Consider the following 21,831-nt stretch of genomic DNA (forward strand, 5'->3'; position numbering starts at 1 on the left):
ACAGGTGCAAAACAGAGGCTTTAATCCAAACAGCAACAAAAGAGCAGGAGCTACAGGCCCAGGGGGGCACATGGGAACCAGGAGGGTGGTGATCTAACCCTGGGAGGGAGGCAGGCCCCGGGCCTCTCCTGGGAAACTTCATCTGTGACTCTCAAAATCCTGTCCCAGCCTCTGCCCAGACCATTGGCTGGTCCTGGTTCAAGCCTTCGGTTGTGCTTCTCGGTGCCCCCTCCCTGAAGGTTCTGTAGACTACACCAGGGAGGGGGCTGTGGAGAAGGGCAGGCCTGGCTGGGCAGGGAAGCCTGCAAGAGTCAGCCCAGGAACAGCCCCAGGAGAGACATGGCCAGCTGCTGTCAGCACCCCCACCCTTGGGGGCCTGCCAGGCAGCCCTTCCCATGCTCCAGTCAGTGCCTGGGCCTGGGGGCCGTTGCTTACCTCATCCCGTGAGGGGGTGGGAGGACGAGGAGTGTATGGCTGCAGCCTCTCCAGCCTCCCACACTGGCCACTCAACCTGCTAGAGGAGCAGGGCAGAAGCCCAGGGCTCGGGGGAAGCTGTGCAGTGAGGAGGGGGCAGAGGCAGCCGGGCCCTAGACAGGCTGGAGGAATGAATCCAGGATCTCCACAGACCCAACAGCAAGGCCTCCCACCCCGCCAACCAGTCTCTCGACACCGCTCCTTGCTGGGGAGAGTTCTGGGAAGACAAGCCACCCAATGAGACGGCTCTCCCGGGTGTCCAGGACCTACCCAAAGGGCAGCTTCCATAGCTGGGCCAGCCCCGGGGTTGGGGGGGTGGGGGGTGGAGGTATGCAGCTATGGACAGTAAATCTGGCAAAGTCAGGGGCCGGAGCACAGAAAGCCAGGACGGAGCTCTGGGTAAAGGTGCACTCTAGCCCTGGGGCCACCTGAGGAGTCTGGAAGGTCACTGGCTAGAACAGTCAAGGCCTCTCCAACACCCACCCTGCCCACCCCATGGCTGCCTGCCAGCCTCAGCCTCCAGCCCATATGCCCTCACTACATGGCTTAGGAGTGACCCACCCCTGCGTGGGGCAGCCACCCCAACCCCTAGAAAGGCCTCACCAAGAACTGGACCAGACAGCAATGGAAACAGTGCCTCCTCAGCCCCTGCCTCCGAGTGGGACTGGACAGGTAAAGCAGGAGAGGGGCGGGGAGCAGGAGTGGGGAACAGATCCTGTCCCTTTTTCTTGCCCATCCACCACAGGGAAGGTCAGGAAACTGGCCACACTTTGGTCACTTCTCCCAACTTGGGTCCTTCAGCTTTGGGATCTGAGCCCTCCTCAAGCCCCCACTTACCCACCCACCCAGTCAACAGCCTCTCATCAAACAGAAGAACAGAGGGAGGGGCAGGAGGAGGCGTGCCAGGGTCAGGGAGGGCACAGGAACCCCAGCCTGGATGGTGCTGGTGGCTTGGCCCCTCCTAGCCAGATGTGACAGGATGAATGGGCAGCAGGCTTCCGAACTTGAAGTGCTGGATCACAGGGAACTTCTCCAGGCACTGTGAGGAAAAGAGAGAGCGGAAAGGTAAGGCCACACAGCACCCGGCAGGCCAAGATCAGCCACTCAGGTCCCCGGGGAGCTTGGACAGCCACGGAGGCTGGGACAAGCTGTTTCCGGTGTCCCAACAGGACCTAGGAAATGGCCAAGTCAGAGCAGGGCCTTCAAGGAAGGGTGACAGATACTCTCCTGTTCCTTATCATGAGAGCAAGGGGGGGGGGAGGGAGAGGGAGAGGAGGAGCCAGACTGGCCCCAGAGTGGAAGCCAAGAGATGTCACTTGGTCCAGAGGGAAAGCTAGATATGAGACAAAAAGGACCCTCCTAATCATGGGACCTCCCAGCCCAGCACAGGTCCTGGCCGTAGAGGTACGAGAACGTCATAAGCTTACAGAGCAGCTAGGGCCCATTTTTTCCACTTTTAGGTTCTCTGGACTGAAAAAAGGCATCTTGGCACTTCAGAGTGAGACAATGGGAACCAGCTGACACCCAAAGCAGTTCCCTGCAGCCCTGTGTGGGTACAGGGGCAAGAACACTGGACGCTGACACCCTGAACCCGCCCAGCCCAGCCCCTTCACAGAGGTTGACCAATGAGACCTGCCCCAGAGGCTGGCTTAGTGCACAGGCAGCCCAAGCCTAGGCCACAGCCCTGCACTGGCCTCCTGTGCCCACAGTCCAGCTCAAGTCTCAGGGCAGCAACTCCAGACAGGCAGGCAGGGTCTGCCAGGCTGGTCAGGGCCTCCTCCCACACCTTTGGCCATGGAAACAACCAGTATGCTAGGTGCCTCATGGCTGGGCTAGAACAAGACTTATGGCCTCAGAGCGGGTGAGAGATTCGCTCTGGCTATGGTTTTGACCTCAAGCTAATGCAGAGGAACAATGGGTGCTGGGACTGGACCAACTTCCCTCACCTCAGAAACCAGCTGCAGAAATGGGGAGGTGGGTTGGGTTGGGGGGTCCACAAGTCAGAGGAAAGGAGAGGGACACAAGGCTCAGGTGATCAGGGTCCCAAGCCACAGCTAGGCCCCTGGTGTGGTTCCTGGAGGAGCAGCAGATACAAACCAGGGACAAGGCAGCTACCATTATGCTTTGATCATCTGCAAATGGTGGGAATGTGGAGAGCAGGCCCTGAAATGCCAGAAAAGGTCAAAGGTCAACCTGCCTCCAGCTCTCATGTGAGAACCCACAGGAGAGGCCAGGGCAGAGCAGAGGCCAGAGGCTACTGGGAAGAAGTCAACTGTGGCTCGTGGCCCTGGTCCTGCTAACCTCCTTCTGGACTTCAAAAGTGGTGGGTCTCAAAGGTCCCCACTGCCGTATGAGAACTGGGCTGACAAAGTTCCCTGGGCCCTTGGGTTGCTTGCTGCCAACTCAGAAGTGAGGGGGGGACACTATAAAGCCTGGGCTCTACCCCTCAGAGGAGTCACCTGGCAGCACCCAGGGCAGGGGCAATCGCAGCTCTCAGAGCAGGCAGCCCGGTAGATGTGTCTTGTCACCTATTGCTGCTCCCGTGACTCGTCCTGAGTTGGTGGCCATTTTCAGCAGTGTCCTCCTTGTGTTCAACAACCATAGAAATGCCGGCCACCTTTACCCTTCAATTGTCCTGCTGACGGCCTGCACTGTCTCTGGCCTGCCTCGGGGACCCTGGGCCAAGGTCCCAAACAGGGAAAGAAGGCAGCTACAGCACTGTCTTGACACACGAGTGGGGCAGGCACCCCTACCACCACTGCTGAGACAGTCCCCAGGGGTGGAGAGGGCCAGCACTGTGCTCAAGTTCCCAGCAGAGCTGTCAGAAAGGACAGAGCTGGGACAGAGGATACTGACCCGGGTGCACTCAGGCCGGAAGGAGCCTGGGCAGCCCCAGCAACTGCCTCTCAGATTAGAGAGGTATGTGGGCTGGAACCCAGACACAGGATGTGAAGCCCAGAGGAAGGGGATCCAGGGGGAGGGGCGGAAGGAGAGGTCTGGTCAGCTCTAGCAGCTCGCCATTAACCCCTTCAGGCCAAGCGCAAGGAGACAGGCCAGCTGGAAGCATCTGTGCTACTAAATCACGCTACCCTCTCAACCCCTCCCTGGTCCTGCCGCCACTCATAGATGGAGAAAGCTCTGAGCACCCCCTCACAGGAGGGAAGGAAGACTGACCAGGAGTCAAGACATGGGCAGCCACAGGACAACCACCAAAGGTACTTTGGGGTCCCATGGCTTCAGGTGAGGGACTACAGGTCCAGGTCTTCCTTGGCCAAGGTCAAGCAGCTTCTGCATTAGTGTGCCCAAGACATGGGAGGGCTAGTGGAAGGGGCAGGATGAAAAGACATTGGCTCTCTCCAGGCTGGGAGGGTGGTGCCAAGGAGCTGTGGGCAGGAGGCACCAAGAGAGGGGCAGCACCTCCCAGCAGGGGGAGCTCCAGCACCCGAGGCCCCTCCCAGCCACAGGTTTGAGAGTAGGGACAGTACCTGCCATTGGTCATTAAAATGCCAGTTCCCAGCTTCCCTGCAGATCCCCACCCACTCGGCAGCCACACACACACACACACACGGCTTCCGAAAGGGCCTCTGGAGGAGCCCCTTCCCAAGAATGCCTTGTTTCCTGTTACCACAGGGACAGACATTCAGGCTGCCTGAGGGTCCTCTGGGCTCACTGGGCAGACGGGACTCAGCCCAGTGCCTTTCTGACTGCCCACACACCTGATGGGGACTCTGAGGTTCCAGGTGTCACAGGCCCTGGACTAAGAGTTGGAGCAGAACAATGGGGTGGGCGCAGCAGCCTTGGCCCCCAGCCCCAGGAACAAATAGCACGGCAGCAGGGGGATGGCGGCAGCCACTCACCTCAGCCTTATACATGCGGATGAGGCCCTGGTTCACCTTGGACCAGGAGGGGACGGCGCTGATGTTCCACAGCTGGTTGGAGTGCTCTGCAAACGGGCCAGTCTTCATCTGGAAAAGAAGACCACCAGCTAAAAGAAAGTCACCCGGATGCTGGCCCTGTCCCCTGCGGCCTGTGCTCTTTCTTTCACATGTACACACCAGGGCCAGGCCACAGCATATTCTGAGGGGCACACATGCACGCAAGTGCCAGAAGCAGGGGTCCCCTTGGCCTTTGAGGCCCACTGGAAAAATACAACTGCACTTGCCTGTACCCCCAGTTATCACTCTTCCTGCAGCAAAAATAAGGGCTGGGTTTCTATCACCTGTCATATCCTGCACCCACAGAAAATGTCATGGCCACACAGATCCTGGTACAGCTCCTACCAGCTCCCTCAAGCCACAGAGTGCCTCTCCAGCAGTGGACTCATTCCCATTCAGATAACAGCAGCAGCAGCTTAGACACCCCCATTCCCTGCAGCATACTTGGTCCCCACCTGCCAGGCAGAGCTAGCGGGGCAGAGGAAAGGGGCTGCAGGAGGGCTGTGGTGGGTCTGGCCAAACATAGGCATCCACTGTCCCCTGCACGGCAGACAAGGGAGGGAAGGAATGCGGGGTGCACAGGAGGCAGGGGCACCAGCAGCAGATTCAGGAAAGACAGCCTGGCTGGCAGGAGGGAGGAAGGGATGGCAACCACAACAGCAAGACTGGCAGGGGACACAGTCTATCCTTTAGCCCAGAAGTCTGACCCTCCAGGAAGGAAGAACATTCACGACTTGGGAGAGGGAAGTGTGTGTGTGTGTGGTGGTGGTGGTGGTGGGGGTGTCTGGAGCTATTCTGCACTCCACAGCATGAGGCTTACAACACCATCCCAGCTCCCTCCCCAGCCTGTAGGCAGTACTATGCTGGGGAACAGGACTCAGCACTGGGGCCCCAGACTGCAGAGACAGACTGCAAAGCAAAGAGGCTTGAGTCTGGCAAGGAAGCAGCCTTGGACTCTGAGTGGGTGGAAAGTTCCAGATGAAGCTGTGCATGGAGGCTTGAGAGTGGGGGACTGTTCCATGTTCCAAGCAGAAAGGAGAAGCCCTAAGTTCCCTCTGGGTGGTGGGGCACAAAGCCCTCAGGAGCACAGAGTGGCACCCCCAACTGAGGACCCACTGGGCAGGCCCCTCACTTCTCCAGGGAGGCCAACTCAGAGAGTCCATCTGTGCCTCAGGCTCAGGCACCAGAGCCTAGCCCACCCTGGTCCCCAGAGGCTCTTCCTGGCCCTTCCCTGCACCTCATAGCATCAGTGCACCCCAGCTGACAGGGCCCCTTTGCACAGCTTTATTCCAACTGTCCCACTTGCCAAGATGCCACCTAAGCCTTTCCCAGATGCCCCTTCTCCGGGTTCTCTGCAGGCGCTGGCCCAGCCTGCCTACTCCCAGACCCTGTGAGCAAACTGCCTGGGAGGCACCCTGGTCTCTGCAAGGCAAAGGCATGCAGATGGACGGGCCTTGCCCAGCAGGGGCATGGGCTGCATCCCCCAAAGGCCTCTGTGGCCTTGTGGTAGAGCCAGAGTGAGGCTGGGCTGTATGGAAAGGCAGACGTCCCCAGGCCTCCAGAGCCCCCAGGTCTGCCTAAGTCCTTCAGAAGGAGACTGCAACTCTGGGAAAGGAAAACAGATGAGGAAGAAAAAAGAAATTGGGGGCAAGGCGACGAAAAAAATTAGCTCATTCTAGCCACAAAGGGAGAAGAGCGCGCGAGAACGTGCAAGCAGGCTGCAGTCCCGCAGTGACCCCAGGGGAATCGTGTGAGTCAGAGCAGCCATATTGAGCAGGAAATTACTCACAGACGCTGCGTTCCTGCCTCTCCACTCCCCAGAGAATCGGCCTTTTGTAAATGGTTCCTCTGTCAGTAACTGAGGGGGATGGGCAGGGGGTGGGGGAGGCTCTGCACAGCGCCTTCCTGTCAGCTCCTTCCCTTCCAGCTGAAATCTGATCCCTCCCTTCCCAAAACTCCAAATTTAGAAGCCAGATTGAAACTGAAATTCTTTTCCTGCCTGCCCTGGGCTCTTAAAGGCGCCAGAGCTTCATTTCCCAAAGCAGAAGAAAAACTCCAGTGCAGGGTCCTTCACTGGGGACGCATTCCAGGGCTACTAGGGCAGCAGAAGACTCAGGAAGAGCAGCCCAATTCCAAGATTCCCAACTTCTTGGTGTTTGGTTTAACCTCCTAGCTGCATCAAACCTTAGGAATTTCCAGGTCTCCAAAACAACATTGCCCCCTTTCTCAGCAAAGAGCACAGGGCCTCCACATAAACCCCCAGGCTCCTGAACCCCAGAGCCTGGGTGCACCAAACCAGGCCACTCACCCACCCACCACACTAAAGTGCAAGACGGCTCTGAAGTAGAATTAAATACAAGTGTGAGGCTACCCAGCAGGTTCTGAGGCACATGTCCCCCAGAATCCACTGCTTAACACCATGTATTTCAGTGAGTCTCGACCCCCTGAAAACCAGCCCTTGCAGAGAAGGTGCAAAACAGCCCCAAACTGCCCCCAGCTCCCACATTTCCCTCAATTAAATATTACCAAATTCACCCAGAGTTCAGTGTGCCTTTAGCGCCACCTACTGGCTACAGTTCAAGAAAGGTTTTGGGGTTTTTATACCACCATAACCAACTAAACAAACAAAAATTGCAAAGTTTTAGCATGGAATCAATTCTCATAGTCCCTGAAGCTCCCACGACATTCCTCCTTCTCAGAATTACTGACAGGGATCTAGGAGCATGGCACAGCCACCAGAGGGAACCAGACAGCTTAGCCTTTGGGCCTCAAGGCCAGCGGGGTGTGGATCTGCACCCCCAGCTTCCCACCTGCTCTTCTTCTCGTCCCAGAGCCTCCCAGGGCTCTGCAGACCCCCACACTGCACTCCCAAGAAAGCAGTGCATGATCGGCTTTCAAGGCAGAGAGCCAGGCTGCTCGAGTCCTTCCGACCTTGGGCCAACTACACTGCTGAAGGCAGCAGATCTCCAAAAGCAAAGCAGTAGCCATCCAGCCGTCAGTCCCAGCTCCATTTGCTGACTTGGAAAAAATGTGTCATTCCCCTTTGGCCTCTGGAGTTTGGCAGAAGCCTGAGCCGAATGTTGACCAGGAGGGGGGGTGAGCTCTAGGCTGCTAACCATGTTTTTCCCTGCCAAGGAGGCAGCCCCCTGGGGTGGGAGTGCACAGGCACCAGGGGGCAGACAAGCATGTGGCTTTAGGGAAGAGATAAGAGCCACCTCTAGACAGCAGAGTTAGGGCACCCTTTGCAAATTCAGGGATGGGGGGTTGTAGGCACAGGGTGGAGACATGGAGTCTCCACACCTCCTGGAAGCAAGGCCCTAAGAGCCCTGGGCCCCAGGATTTCCTTGCAGTCAGGTGTCCAAATACAGCTCTTGGTGCTTGTCCCCTGAGGTTCTGGTTCAAAAAGCTAAGGCGAGGCCTAGGGATTCCGTAGAACCCCACCACCCATGGGGGTTCCCACCTAGGGAGACAAGAGCTTGCAGTCAGAGCCCTTGCCAGGTGGGTTGGGCCTAGCAACTGCCACCACAGGCTGCTCATTTTCACTTCTAACAGTTCACTCAGGCGCATGTCCTCAGGCACTAAGATATGTCCCTTTAGGTGAAAAGCTGTCCCCTCCAGGTCACTCTAGTCCTCTATTCCTACAATGGCTCTGCAGACTTTGAGGACCCCACCTGGAAGATGCTGGCCCTCCCCCCACAATGCCCACCACCCCTTCAGACCCACTGCACAGGTCGCCGAGTCTAGCTAGTAATTGAGTCTTACATCAACAGTCCTGCAGTGTCCAGAAGGCTGGTTAGCCCCTTCAGGAAAGGCAGAACGGACTTTCTCTTTCAATGCCCACTTTTAGTGCCACCCCTGCCACCTTTGGTAGCCCACCCTGGGCTGCTCTGAGCCATCCCAAAGCCATCAGCCCTGGTTCCCCTAAGCTGGAGGCTGTTTCCCCCCTGCCCGTTCCTCTCACCTCAGTGATAAACAGGATACACTCCAGGAACATATAGTCCTTGTGGTTCTCGTTCACAGCCTTCTCGTCCACAAAGTGCCTGGGTTCCAGGTATGGGTGGTCTGGGAAGAGCAGAGCCCTGGGGGTCAGAACAGGCCCTCAAGCCACCTGGGCTCCCCAGCCCAGCACTCTCCAGGGCCAGTTTTGCCTGCAATGTCCTCAACACTTGACCTCGCAAGAGCAATAAATGGCCTTCTCTGTGTGTCCAGTTGTGCATCACATGGTGATGCTCAGTCAATGAGGGACCATGCCCAGGAGCAATCCTCCTGTAAGATGATCATGGAGGGGCTGGGGTGTTGCATGTGGCAGCAGGCATGGTGTACTGGGTTCAAACCCCAGCACTGAGACAGAAACGGGGGGGGGGGGGGGGGGAGAGGGAGGGGGAGAGAGAGAGAGAATGTGTGTGTGTGTGTGTGTGTGTGTGTGTGTAATGGAACTCAAACACTCCCATCAGCTAGTGATGCAGCCATCATGATGCCACAGTATGGAGCAGAACCTGTCACTCTCAAGGTCATGGTGATGCTGGTGCAACAAACCTGCTGCTTTACCAGTCACAGAAAACAACACTCACACTTAGGTACTATACATAACACTTGATCATGATGATAAATGACTGCTACTGCTTTATGTTTTTACTATACTATACTTTTTATCATTATTTTAAGAGTATACTCTTATGTACAAAAAAGTACCATAAAACTGTTTTGGAACACCTCTTTATATATTATTTATATATATATATTTTAAACTTTAGGCGGACACAATATCTGTTTTTATGTGGTGCTGAGGATGGAACCCAGTGCCTCGCGCATGCCAAATGAGCGCGCTACCACTTGAGCCCCATCCCCAGCCCCTGGAACGCCTCATCTTTATGGCCACCGGCCTGTTGCAGGAGACAGCTAAGTACGGCTCAGCTGTCACAGGTGGCACAGGAAGCACAGGATGCTGGCACAATGAGACCACCTGAAAACGCGCTTCTCAAACTGTGTCCACCATGAAGTGACCTGTGTTCTCAGGCACTCAGATGGCTGTCTCTCTCTAGCTGTGACCCTGGATGAAGGAGGTCAGTCCTGTTTCCTCACCTGGGCGGTGAAGATGAGAACAGTGGCCTCTCGGGATGTTGAGGACCACATGACAAAATTCACCACACAGCACTCAGCACCACGCCTGGCCTTATGCGGGCAAAGACCCTTCACTGGGTAACCCTCCATTGGGTCACTGAGAAGATTGTGGGGTCAGGGAGCAACCTCTACCTAGGCACTGAGGGCAGCACCTCACACAGAGAGGGTCCTCTACGAACAGGCACCCAAGTATCACCTTGTAGGCAGTTCAGCCTACATTAAAATAGAGATGAACCGAGTGCAGATGAACCCCAGTGGTGCACTCCTATAATCCCAGTGGCTTGGGAGGCTGAGGCAGGAGGATTATAAGTTCAAAGTCAGCCTCAGCAACTCAGTAAGCCCTGTCTCAAAATAAAATATAAAAAGGGCTGGGGGTGTGGCTCAGTGGTTACGTGCTCTGGGTTCAATCCCAGTACTAAAAAAATAAAAAAATAATAGAGACTATGACACACACCCCCAGCCCACTGGTGGAGCCTGAGCGACTGACCACGTCTGGAGAACAGTTTCACAGTGGGGCATCACAGAGCAGGCCTGTCCAAGCCCCACAGGAAGCAGCCTACACCCCAGCATGGCAGCAGTACCCTGATGGGCCCCAGCACACAGCTTGATAATAAGTGGATGACGTTGGTCATCAAATCGAAAGAGCCCCTCGTTTTCAACATAAAATCCCGCAGTTGCTGCCAGGAGCAAGGTGCATTTCACACAGTCCATTATGCATCCTTGCTCCAGCCCATGTCACTTTTCATTATCTTGGTGGCACTCGGCCTCCACCTCCCCCGGCCAGCCACACGGGCTCACAGCAGAAGGTCGACAGCAAACAGTCTTCATCAATAGCGGGTCTAATGCCCGGCTTTACAAGCTGTCACTGTCTGCCCTGGGCAGGAAGGAGGGAGAGGAGGAGGGGCACACGGAAGGCACCCAGGGTCCGAGCAAAAGGATGGGCACCCCTCCGTTACCTATCAGCTGTGAACTGCCCCAGATGAAGGGCAGAAACTGGAAATCATCCAGGCCCCACACACCCTGGCTGCCAGCCGGTTCCATCCGGTATGTTTTCTGGAGCTTCCTCATAACCTCCAGGTACCTGCATGGGAAATGGGGGTGAAAAGTGAGTACAATCTCCACCCCTCAGCCCCTGCCTCCAGAAGAAGGCAGCCAAGAACCACGGAAGGGCGTAGCTGGACAAAGGCGGGAGGCCCAGCCAGCACCTCCGAACCACGTCACTCTGTCCCCCCACTCAAGTCTTCTTTCTGCAGGAAAAAGGACAAAACACCGACTAGGAAGCTGGATTTTGTTGCCATTAACTACAGCAAGTGAGACCTCAGGCAAGAGCCTCCACTTCTCCAACCTCCAGGTGCTGTCGAGAGGTTGGCAGGAGTCTAAGAGATCATCTCCTTGGTCCTCTCAGCTCCAACCTCCCATTTTGTCAGAATGGGGCTTCCGCAGGCCGCACCGCCCATGGGCCTGTGCACTGGCATGGCGGAACGCACCCAGGAGCGGAGGCTCTGTGCACAAGGCACTGCCCAGTGGGCTGCCTGGCTTCAGGGGCTGAGGCATCTCAGTGGAGACCGTCTCCTTCTCTGTGAAAGGAGGGGGACGCCTGCACTTCAAAGGGCTGTCACGGGACTCTGTGAGCTGAGCAGGACTCAGGACGGTGCCTTACAGGCCCAGCACCAGGAGCATAGCTCACGACACTTCCTTCCCTGGCCTTCATTTGAGGCCACAACCGGGTGAACAAGGAGTTGTGGACGCCCACAGCCAGGGCTCAGTTAGGACAGGACGAGGGTTGTAGGCACTAAAGACCCTCCGGCACCCCACCCCAGGACAAGAGACCCCCTTGGCTCCCAACCCCAGCAGCGCCTCTCCTGCCCGTCTTCCCCCTTACCGATTGAACACCTTGAAGACAATAGCTATCTGGTCGTCCACCCGGAGCACCCCGATCTTGCAGAGACAGCAGAGGAAGGCAGCAAAGGCCGCCTCATGCCCTAGGGGAGAAGAAACAGCCAAGTGGACAGTCTTCCAGGAGAAAGTCCGGGCTGCTCCTGACCTGCTAGAGGCCAGCGAGGAGGTAACAAGCCCACTCTCCTACCCAGGAGGACCTGGGCCTTTCCAAAACATCCATAAGAGTTCCCCAAAGGCCCAGGCTAGTTTTTGTTTTTTGTCTTTTTTGATACAAGGATTGAACTAAGGGAAACCTCACCAGTGAGCCATAACCCCAGCCCTTTTTGTTTTCTACTTTGAAAAAGTGTTTTGCTAAGTTGCTTACAGCCTTGCTAAATTGCTGAGGCTGGCCTCAAACTTGCAAACCTCCTGCCTCAGCCTCCCAAGTGGCTGGGATGACAGGCGTGAGTCACTATACCTAGCCAGGCTATTAGCTTCTTAAAAAGACACGTACCTGCTGGGCACGGTGGCTCATGCCTGTCATCCCAGCCACTGGGGAGGCTGAAACAGGAGGATTGCAAATTCAAAGCAAGCCTCAGCAATGGCAAGGCACTAAGCAACTCAGTGAGACCCTGTCTCTAAATAAAATACAAAATAGGGCTGAGGATGAGGCTCAGTGGTCAAGTGCCCCTGAGTTCAATCTCCAGTACCAAAAAAAAAAAAAAGGGGGGGGGAATGCACATTTTATTTTATGATTTTACTCATTCAGCAAGCCTACCCAATTTACTGAGCACCTACTATTTTTGTAGTCATTGTCCACGTCAGGTACTGGGGAGACAGTAACAAATGAGAACACGGGTAGGAGGCAAGAGGCACCAGGGAGTGGGGCCAGATGCTGCTAGGGGCACAGAGGCTCTTTCATCTGACAAAGCTTCTGTAAGCAGTTGCCTTGAGGTATAGAAAGTGCTCAATCAATTATTATTTGAGTGATGATACGGTGCTCACAGAGACTATCTTTACAAAACCAGAAATCAGCTCTGAGTAGCCACCATGCATGCGGCATTGGCTCCCCCTGGTGGCCCAATCCAGAGCTGCAGCATTAGGCTGCCCACACACACCTCCCCAAAACAAGGGCACCCAAGCAGGCCCCAGTAGGCTGTGAGGGCTGGGGGAACTGCTGCCAGCTTGGAGGGCCATGAAACAATCCCCAGCAAGAAGAAAGCTGCGAGGCCAAACCCGCACAGACCCCACAAGCAGCAGATACCTGTGCCATAGTCGATGCGCGTGGAGTTCCCCACAGACTCCTTCAGGTAGACAGCCACTTCAGGCACGGCTGCGGCCAGCTGAGGGGGCACGACTGTGGATACCAAGTTTTCTGCTTCCTGATAGCACAAGAGACACAAAGAGAGGGCAACAGGTCAGGTAGTATGTGGGGCAGCACCTGGCTGGGGCCCAGGCTGCCATGTAGGCTGGCCCTATGCCCTGATCCGAGTGCCTCAGAAGGAGGGACACTTACTTTTCACAGCAGAAAGAATACCCTGAGGTGACCTATCACCTGCTGACCTTCCCCCAGGGCACAGGGGTCTGAGGCCAGGACGGAGAATCTACTCTCCTTCTGGTAACTCACTGGGAGCCCAGAAGGACTCTGGGAGGCCAGGGCTACTGTCCCCATAGTCAACATCCTTCTCACTCCAAGGCAGCAAGAGCCTGTGCCATAAATATGCCAAAGAAACACAAAAGAATGTCCCAAGCAGCATTATTCTCTCTGATGGAGAGCCCAAATACTCTGCAGTTTGACATGGTGATGAGTGTAATGGTAAGAACATAGGTCATGATCCATCTGGCTGGCCAGGTGCAGTGGCGCACATCTGTAATCCCAGCGGCTGGGGAGGCTGAGGAAGGAGAACTGCAACTTAGCAAGGCCATTTCTCAAAAAATTAAAAAAGGGCTGGGGAAAGGGCTCAGGGACAAAGCGCCACAGGTGCAATCCCCAATACCAAGCAAACACTTTAGATGGGCTGCTCAGGTCTCTCTCCACCCCTCCCCACCCTCAGAAGAAGCCTTGCTCGAAGAGCCTCCTGTGCACTGTCCAGGGTGCTCCTCATGCAAATGCAAGCAACACAGACATGTACTTTATTTCCTCTTTCTCACCACCTGCATCACTACACGGGCTCTTCCTTCACTTGACATTAAGTCACAGATTCCCTTCCAATGAGCTCCCTGCACAGTGTCCTTATTCTTCTTTATAGCTGCATGGTACTCCATGGTGTGGGTGGCCCAGTATTGGATACCTCTCGATGGGTACTTGGGATATTTCCTATCTGCTGCCAATACCAACAGTAACTTAACAAGCAGCCTCCTGGCTGGGTATTTAGCTCAGTGGTAGAGCACTAACTCAGCAATTGAGAGACCCTGGGTTCCATCCCTAGCACCACAAAAAAACAAAAAATTAAGTAAAAAAGTAAGCTTGTTCATGAGATCATGTAACCACAGTAGCAGTTCCCAGAAGATATCTGGGACATACGGTAAACACATTTGCAATTTGAGAAAATGGAATTGCCATTTTAACAAATTCCCTGTGACTTTTATGTGCCCGAAAACTTGAAATGCCTGCTCCACACACGTAGGCCCTTCTCCCTCCAGTGCCAGAACCAGCCTCCCACCGGCCCACCCCACATCTGTGCTGTGGCAGCCTTACCTCATCGAGCTTGGCATACCAGGTCCTGTAGGCCTTGTTCCCAAATCGAGAGGGCTGGTCCACCGGAGGGGTCTCATCAATCCACCTGTCGAGTGTGTTGAGAAGGGCCACCAGCTTCTCAATGGCCTGCACAGTGAAAGAGAGGTACCAAGTCAGTGACCTGTGGCCCTAGGCCAGAGCAACTGAGGGAAGTCCCAACTGCTGCTAGATGGTGACGCCTCACCATAGCACCTTCTGATCATCCTCCTTGCTGACCCCCTTTCTTCCCAACTATCCTGAAGATGAAGGAGGGTCATGGGTTCAAGGGGCAGTGGAGCTTTAGAGAGGGACCAGCACTAGGCCAATGGGAAGGAATGGATGGTTCAGCACTCTTTCTATGGAGGGCTGCTGGACAAGTAACAAGTCTGGCCCTGAGCTTTGCTAAAATAGAGTTTATTGTGGCCTTCCATAGGGACACCTTCCCTCCCAGAATACAGAAGTGTAAAAGGAAGGAAATGAAAGTGGGGAGTGGCCTGCCATTCACAAATGATCCACATCTCAACATGCCCTCTGCTCTTTTTTTTTCAAATGTATTTTTTAGTTGTCAATGTGCCTTTATTTTATTTATATGTGGTGCTGAGAATCGAAACCCAGTGCCTCACACATGCTAAGCAAGTGCTCTACCCCTGAGCCCCAGCCTAGCCCCCTCTGCTCTTTTTATACTTTGTCTTTTCCCATGTGTAGCACGAACTCTGATGGCAGATGGGCCTGTATTCAAATCTTAGCCAAAACACTACTGAGCTGCTGCAACTATAGTTGTGAGCCTCCATTTCTTCATCTCAAGTCCAGGAACAAGGGTTCCTACGGTACACAGTGCCCACACAGGGTGGCGGGGTGACTGATGCACATGTGGACTTGAGACCCAGAGGAACCTCTTCCCACATCAGCACAAATTGAATGCTATGATGCCCCTACTGAGTGGGCACATCCCACTGCACAGTGCATGGCAATTGATCTGGCAATTCCTTGCTACTAAATGTCTGGGCCGTTTCCAATTGTTTCACACCACAGACCACATTATGGTGAACGATCTTCGACTCAACCTCCATGGAAATGCTGGACCATCACATGCAACGCCCACCTCAACACCTTTCCCTCAAAAGACAGGGACCAGGGAGTGGAAACGGTGCCACGGAGACGGGAGGAATGAGCGCACAAACATCACTCAGAAAAGAGATCTGGGCAGCTAGAGACTGTGGCTTGGAGGAGCTGGCCAGAACTGAAGGCAGGAGGGAGAGAGCACGCAAAGGCAACCCCAAGCCAGGCAGATCCTACCTGTGTCTACAGGAACGAATGGCATCAGGAGAAACCTCAAGGAAACCCTGGCAATAGCTAGGAACCAGCAGGGCAATGCCCACAGAAAAAGCAGTGTCTTAAAGGCAGAATCAGGTTGCAGCTGTGTGCAGGGCTGCTATTGTGAGTGGAGATGCCAACGGCTATTGTCTCCCTGTAGTGGGGGGACTTTGGCCAATGAAATACGGGCTAGTCTGCAGCCCCAGCTGTGTCCAGTCAGGAAGCACCAACCACGTCACAGGCAATGTGCCGGGCTGTGCAGCCCGTTCCCCTCAGCTCCCTTGTACCTGTGCTCGGCACATGGGGGAAAGGAAGAGAACTCTCCCTTTAATACCTGGCTGAGGCAGATTGCTAGGGTGGCATAAAGCTGCCTTGCTGAACCGTGACAGCAAATGCTGCCACAGCCTGGCTTTGTGAAGAACCAGGTCACCAGGAACTGCTCATGAGCACAGCCCAAACCAGACCCCATGCGGCAACCAGGGCTCAAGAAGGGTGATAAGGGAAGCCTGGCTCCAGGAAGCACAGCCTCCCTGGAGGTCCCTCCAGGCCCCGGCTTCCCTGGGCACTGAAGGAGACCAAGGCGTGGCTCCAGGAGGCAAGAGCCAGGCCCCAGCTGCCAGTTCAGCTGGGTCAATGAATGATTAAAAGGTTCCCAGCTCCTCCTTCTGGAGAGGGCTTTTTAAATGCAGAGGCTGCCTCCACAGCGGAGTCTGTAGAGGGAAGAGTGAAGGAGGTGGGGGACTATGAGCTGGATTCCCTTTGAAGCACCAAGAATAACCTGAGGGCCCTCCTTCTGCCTGGAGCAGGGCTTCCTTTATGGATTTCATGGACCAGGAAAACCTCCCCTAAAACTCTTATCAGCCATCATCTCATCGTGCCCCCTTAGCATGTTAGAAAAACAAACAACAAAAATAAACCTCCTATCCACTATCACCTTTATTTTACAAAAACAAAAAAATAATAACTCCCAAAGAGTAGGACAGGCATCTAAAATAAAATCTCTCTTTTAAATCTAAAGTACAATCTAAATCTAATATAAAAGCTTCTAATCACAGGCTGAGACCCGCTCCCTGCCCCAGGCTGTTCTTGGCTCCAGTGTGTGGAAGCTGTAGCCAGGTCATTCTGCCTGTGCTGGAGCAGCAGCCACCATCTGTGAGGAAGGAGCCAGAGCTGAGAGGACAAGGCAGCTCAGCAGTTGCGCAGGGCAGGCGGAAGGAGGACAGGCCACAAGCCATGCACAGTTCCTCTGCTACCCTGCAGGCTGTGGGCAGAAGCCGAGAGACCGCTGGAGACCAAATTAGTCATCTCTGCTCAGAGTCAGGCCAGCACTGGGATGAACCCAGGTCAGAAAGACCCCAGATGAAGCAAAAGCATAAACATTAGTACCCAGTAAAACCTATCGAGAACACTAGCAAGAGAGCAGCAAGGGCCTGTAGTCCGTGTCAGGCACGGTAGGTGGGGAAAAACCCTGCACGAGATTTCAGGGGCCCCTCCCTGGGGCCATACATACATACATCTGTTGTCTCTTCTCACCATATAGATGAGGACACCAAGAATCAAAAAGGGCAAGGTCACTAGGTTTGGAAGTGGTGCAATAGCAATCCCAGTTAGCCTGACTCCAGAACCCCAGCACATAAACAATGCCACATCCTGCCAAAAGAACAGCTCTTACATTAAGACAATGCCTGGCGTGGTGGCCGTTTCCCATATACCCTCAGGAGCAGCTGAGGAACCAGAAAGGGATTGGCAGCTAAGTATCTGCAGGGGTAATTATGACATTCCCCTTTAATTAGCCCCTCCATATTCCTGGCCCACTGAACAAGATGAGCAACCTCCCCACAGGCTCAAGGAGGAACCTTTTCTCCTGCCAGTCACCTGTGCCCTGAGCCACACCCCAGGAAGAACCAACCTAAAAGCCACTGGTGGGCTGGCTCCCAAGGGAAGGCTACCTATCTGCACCCAGCACAGGCCTAGCTCCCCCAAGAGGATGGGAACAAGTCCTGGGCCACTGAGTAGCTAGAGAGGGCCCAAGAAGAGGTACTCCACCAGGGACACGGTGTGAGGGCCAAGTGGGCAATGTCAGCCTTGGAAGGTGAAGAAACTGGGCCAGGGCAAGCCAGCCCTTACCCAACAGGCCCCAGGCTGCGGTTGGATAGGCCGAAGCATTGAGAGAGGACATCAGGCTCTGGTGGCAGAGATAAGAGATTCACAGTGGCTCTGGGCCAACTAGAACATGAACCCAAGAGGCCACTGAAGGCCTAGGACCTAGCCCTGGTAGATGGCACTGCCACAGTGAACAGTCTGCAAAATACGCTCTCCCACAGGTTCTGCCTGCCCACAGTTCCTGACCACCCCGAACAAACAAATCTGCCTGTGGAACCACCAGAAAGCAGTGCAAACCAAACAAACCAAACTGAGCAGTGCAAACCAAACACCAACCAAACAACTGCAAGTGACCTCTGCTTCACATTTCCCCTTCTGAGAAGGAAACCTCAGGAAACAGGCCCACAGGTCTGTGTGTCAGCTGTGATCAGAGCAGCAGTGTCCAGAGACACAACCTTAACCCTCAAGTCAGGGCTGTTTAAATAAACAAGGGCTGGGCAGACGAGGCAGTCACTCAGTGGCAGTGCCAAGAGGCGTGCCAAGAGGCACTGAGGGAAAGGTCAGCTTTTTTGATACGGTTACACACATTTCAATAAGTGATCTCTCCAGGGAGCACATTTACTTCTTTTGTCCTTTATTTTAGTTTCAAAAGTTATATTAAAATGCCAGGTAATCCCTGGGGTTCAATTTCCAGGACCAAAACCAGCAAAAATGCAGGTATAAACTGGATGAAGAGTTACAGGTGAGGCGGTCACACCTGTGAGTTCAAAGCCAAAACCTCAGCACCTTAGCAGGGTCCTAAGCAACTTAGCAAGGCCTTGTCTCAAAATAAAAAATAAAAAGGGTTGGGATATGACTCAGTGGTAAAGTGCCCCTGGTTCAATCCCTGCTACCAAAACAAAACAAAACAAATCTGTGTATTGGCCTTGATTCCAGTTATAAATTTTCATCTCCTCAGACATAAAATGTTAGAGCTATGGACAGCAGAACAAACCACGTATCTGGCGAGCAGCCAGGGTGGCACAGCAGCAGGCTCCGCCTACCTCAGAGACTCTGTACTCAAAGGTCAGCTTCTTCCCCTTCACGCCTTCGTTGAGGGTGAGGATGAATCCAATGTAGTCAGCGTAGGCCTAGCAAACAGAGGAGAGGGCGTCAGACCCCACCTCCACCCACACTGCTCTGGCTCCCAAACCCATGGGAGGGCTCAACACATAATGTCACATACTCAGTAAAGCTGGCAGTTCCCAAGTACAATGACACCTGGTTCTAGTTATGCTCACTGAATGCTTGCTGTCGATGCCAGTGGCTTTCCTGCACAACACCCCCATGAGGGGGACACTAATGCTGTCCCCACTTCACAGATGAGGAAACCAAGACTTCCAGTGGAGGAGTGCTTTGCCCAAGATGTTCCAGGACCAAGACCTCACCAGACACGGAGCTGGGAGCCAGCCAGCCCAACTCCATAGCAGAGTACCTGGGCCTGACCACTGTGCTACACTCTAGGACTCCAGGGAAGACCTCCAAGGGTCCTTCCCCATCATCTTCCAGATGTCCTCCTGCTGCACACAAGCCAGGGTGTCTGGCTGCAGTGCAGAGGCTCTGCCTCCAGGAGCTGTGTTCTGCCTACAGCCAGGTCCCTGGTACATGCAACCCCAGCTTCCTGCTGGACCCCTCCTCAGAGCCAGGCTGGAATGCACATGGGAACCAGGCATTCCTACACCAGACACTCCTGTCAGCCCATACCAGCTGATGAGATGAGCTGGGTGCAAAAGAGTTGGCTGTATCTATAACTATGAAAACGGCGAAGAAGCCTCTCAAACACGAAAATAACTTTTTCTCAACTGCTGAGGTTAGGGATGGCTCTGAGACCTCAGGTATCAGCTCCCATGCTAGAAGGCAAGGGGAGCAAGGGAGGTAAGAGGCAAGAGAGCAGGCACACCCTGAACCCCTCTATTTATTGGGGAAAGGACATTGGATAGAAAGTTCTACCCAAATAAGGCAAGAGATTGGGTTTCAAAGGGTGGAGTCTTGCTCGGTGATGTCTTGTGGTCAGCAGATTGACTGACATCTTGGCAAGTCATGCCCATCTCAGGTGCTGTGTGGGATCACAGGCAGAGCAAAAGGAAAGGCACACATACATTGCAGAGCCCAATCAGGCAGCAACGTCAGACCAGTCCCCTCATATCACTCAAATGCGCAGAGCTCACACACAGCCCATGAATGGCTCACAACAATGTGTTCACTCACTGCCTCACAGGGATCCTGGGGATCTCAATACACTAGCAGGTGAAAGTAGAGAGCAGGTTTCAATGGCTCCCAGAGGACAGCTGACAATGCCTGGAGACATTTTTGGTGCTAACAATTGGGTAAAAAGGTGCTGCTAGCATTCAATGGGTAGAGCTGACCACGCCTGGGACAGCCACCTGCAATAATTCTCTGCCCCAAAATGTCCACGGTGGAGATTGAGAAACTCTGAGGCAGGGAAGCTGGAGATAAAAGGACTCAAACTCAGTTTTCTGGGCAGCTGGAGAGGCCAAGGTGTTTATCCAGGGAAGACTCAGAACACTGAGAGGCAGACATGTAAAGGAAGAGCCACAGGCTGGTGACCCCTGACCCCACCAAGACAAGGCACAGGAGCTGCAGGGTCTGGACTCAACACAGCAGAGCAGATCCCACTCCTCAGAGAATCTGCCAGGCACACAAGGGCCCCTGGCCTGCTTGCCTGCATGAATGACAGACACACTCTATCCCAGCTGACCAGATCAGGTGTAGGAGCTTGATAGAAGCTGGGCCCAAGGCCTTCCCTAAGAATTCAAAATGGGCTTCGTTTTTCTCAGTCCCCATCTTTCCACAGCTGGACCAGAAGCCTGGCATGTACAAGCTGTTTTCTTTTTGCCACTATTTGAGCTGAGCAGCAGAGAAACCCTGAGCCCTGTCTGCCCACAGTCCCTAGCTATTTTTAGGCTCAGCCATGTCCCTGGCCAAAGTGAACATGAAACAGCCTTTTCTATCTCTGACGCACTGGATCCCAGTGACAGATATTATTCAGAATACTCACGTTCAGCCAGTACAACAATATTCAGGGCCATGGTCTATGACAACCAGAGTAGAACTCTCTAGGGCTACCAGGGACCTAGCCCTGAGACTTCCTGATCCAGCATCTCTGAAGGCTGCCCCTGAGGGCAAGGGACAGTCAGCAACCTTGCCATTCCTCTCCCTCACTTCTGACAACTCAGGCTCCAAGAATAAGAAAGGCCAAGATATTCATGGCCTCAGTCATGCCTAGAAAACCCTGTCTATGAAGAGGCCCAACCTCTCTCCCAGTTCTAACTCTACAGTACAGACACCATGGGTACCTGAGAACGCTTCCATTTGCCCATGTCTGGAACTGTGTGGATCTCCTTTTTCGGAATGATGAAGTTCTGAGCGCCTGAAGGGGTCTCCTCTGAAGAATCTTTATAAAGATAATGAAATGGCAAATAGGTAATTAGAATCCCTCCCCCACTACATTCATACACATGCGTGCTCACTGTTATTTCTCTTTTCTAAACCAAGACTCTAACACCTGACCCTAGCAGAGCCAGACATGCACTTCCAGGACAAAGGAATACCTTATTAAGCCAAACCCACAAGCCTCCTGCCTTCCTCACTCTGCAAAGATAAAAGGCAAGGTGATCCTAGCAACCTGGGAGGTTGAGGTAGGAGAATAATTAGTTTGAGACCAGCCTAGACAACTCAGCAAGGCCCTGTCTTTAAAAAAAAAAAATAGAGACTAGCTGGGCACGCTTATAATCCCAGCGGCTCAGGAGGTTGAGGCAGGAGGATCACAGGTTCAAAGCCAGCTCAGCAAAAGTGAGGCAACTCAGTAAGACTCTCTCTCTAAATAAAATACAAAATAGGGCTGGGGTTGAGGCTTTAGTAGCCATGGCCTGGCCTCCCACTGCCTAACTGGGCAAGAGAGTTAGAAAAATAAAACCAAGTTGATACACAGGCAATTTAATGATGGAAAAGAGAAACACAAATTGCAAACAACATTAGGAAAAAACCCACCAACTCCCAAATAAGCAGAGACCAGTAAATTACCAGTGAGCCCTTTTCCCAAATAGGGCTGGTGGATTAAAACAACTGGCCCTGGACTGGGGAAGGGGAAAGATAGGAACTTTCCTGCATTGTATCAGCAGGAGAGGCAGTCAGTAGGACCCGCTCAGTGGCACTCTGCTGTCTCCTCAAGAGCCAACTCAAGCAGTACCCATGGGGCCAACAGCTCCTTACAGCAACCTTCCCTTCAGA

The 21,831-nt window shown here is 53.9% G+C and overlaps 1 protein-coding gene across 3 annotated transcripts in view; it reads right to left on the minus strand.

Moving 5' to 3' along the window:
- The window catches only part of PTPA (protein phosphatase 2 phosphatase activator), a 27,586-nt gene continuing 5,755 nt past the window's right edge, over positions 1–21,831 (minus strand). For 2 of the 3 annotated variants that reach the window (XM_081279182.1, XM_081279180.1), the window contains 9 exons: positions 20,898–20,995; positions 18,585–18,671; positions 14,107–14,232; positions 12,673–12,790; positions 11,413–11,512; positions 10,487–10,611; positions 8,371–8,471; positions 4,332–4,439; positions 2,407–2,637 (listed from right to left, as the gene is read on the minus strand). In XM_081279182.1, coding sequence (XP_081135308.1) covers positions 2,422–2,637; positions 4,332–4,439; positions 8,371–8,471; positions 10,487–10,611; positions 11,413–11,512; positions 12,673–12,790; positions 14,107–14,232; positions 18,585–18,671; positions 20,898–20,921 — 1,005 coding nt within the window. In that variant the 5' untranslated portion in view covers positions 20,922–20,995 and the 3' untranslated portion in view covers positions 2,407–2,421. Of the gene's footprint in view, positions 1,514–2,406; positions 2,638–4,331; positions 4,440–8,370; positions 8,472–10,486; positions 10,612–11,412; positions 11,513–12,672; positions 12,791–14,106; positions 14,233–18,584; positions 18,672–20,897; positions 20,996–21,831 lie in introns of those variants that run through there. The other variant, XM_081279181.1, reaches the window with a different exon arrangement.

The sequence above is a fragment of the Spermophilus citellus genome (genome assembly GCF_964194105.1).
Source record: "Spermophilus citellus genome assembly, chromosome: 2".
Classification (NCBI taxonomy): domain Eukaryota; kingdom Metazoa; phylum Chordata; class Mammalia; order Rodentia; family Sciuridae; genus Spermophilus; species Spermophilus citellus.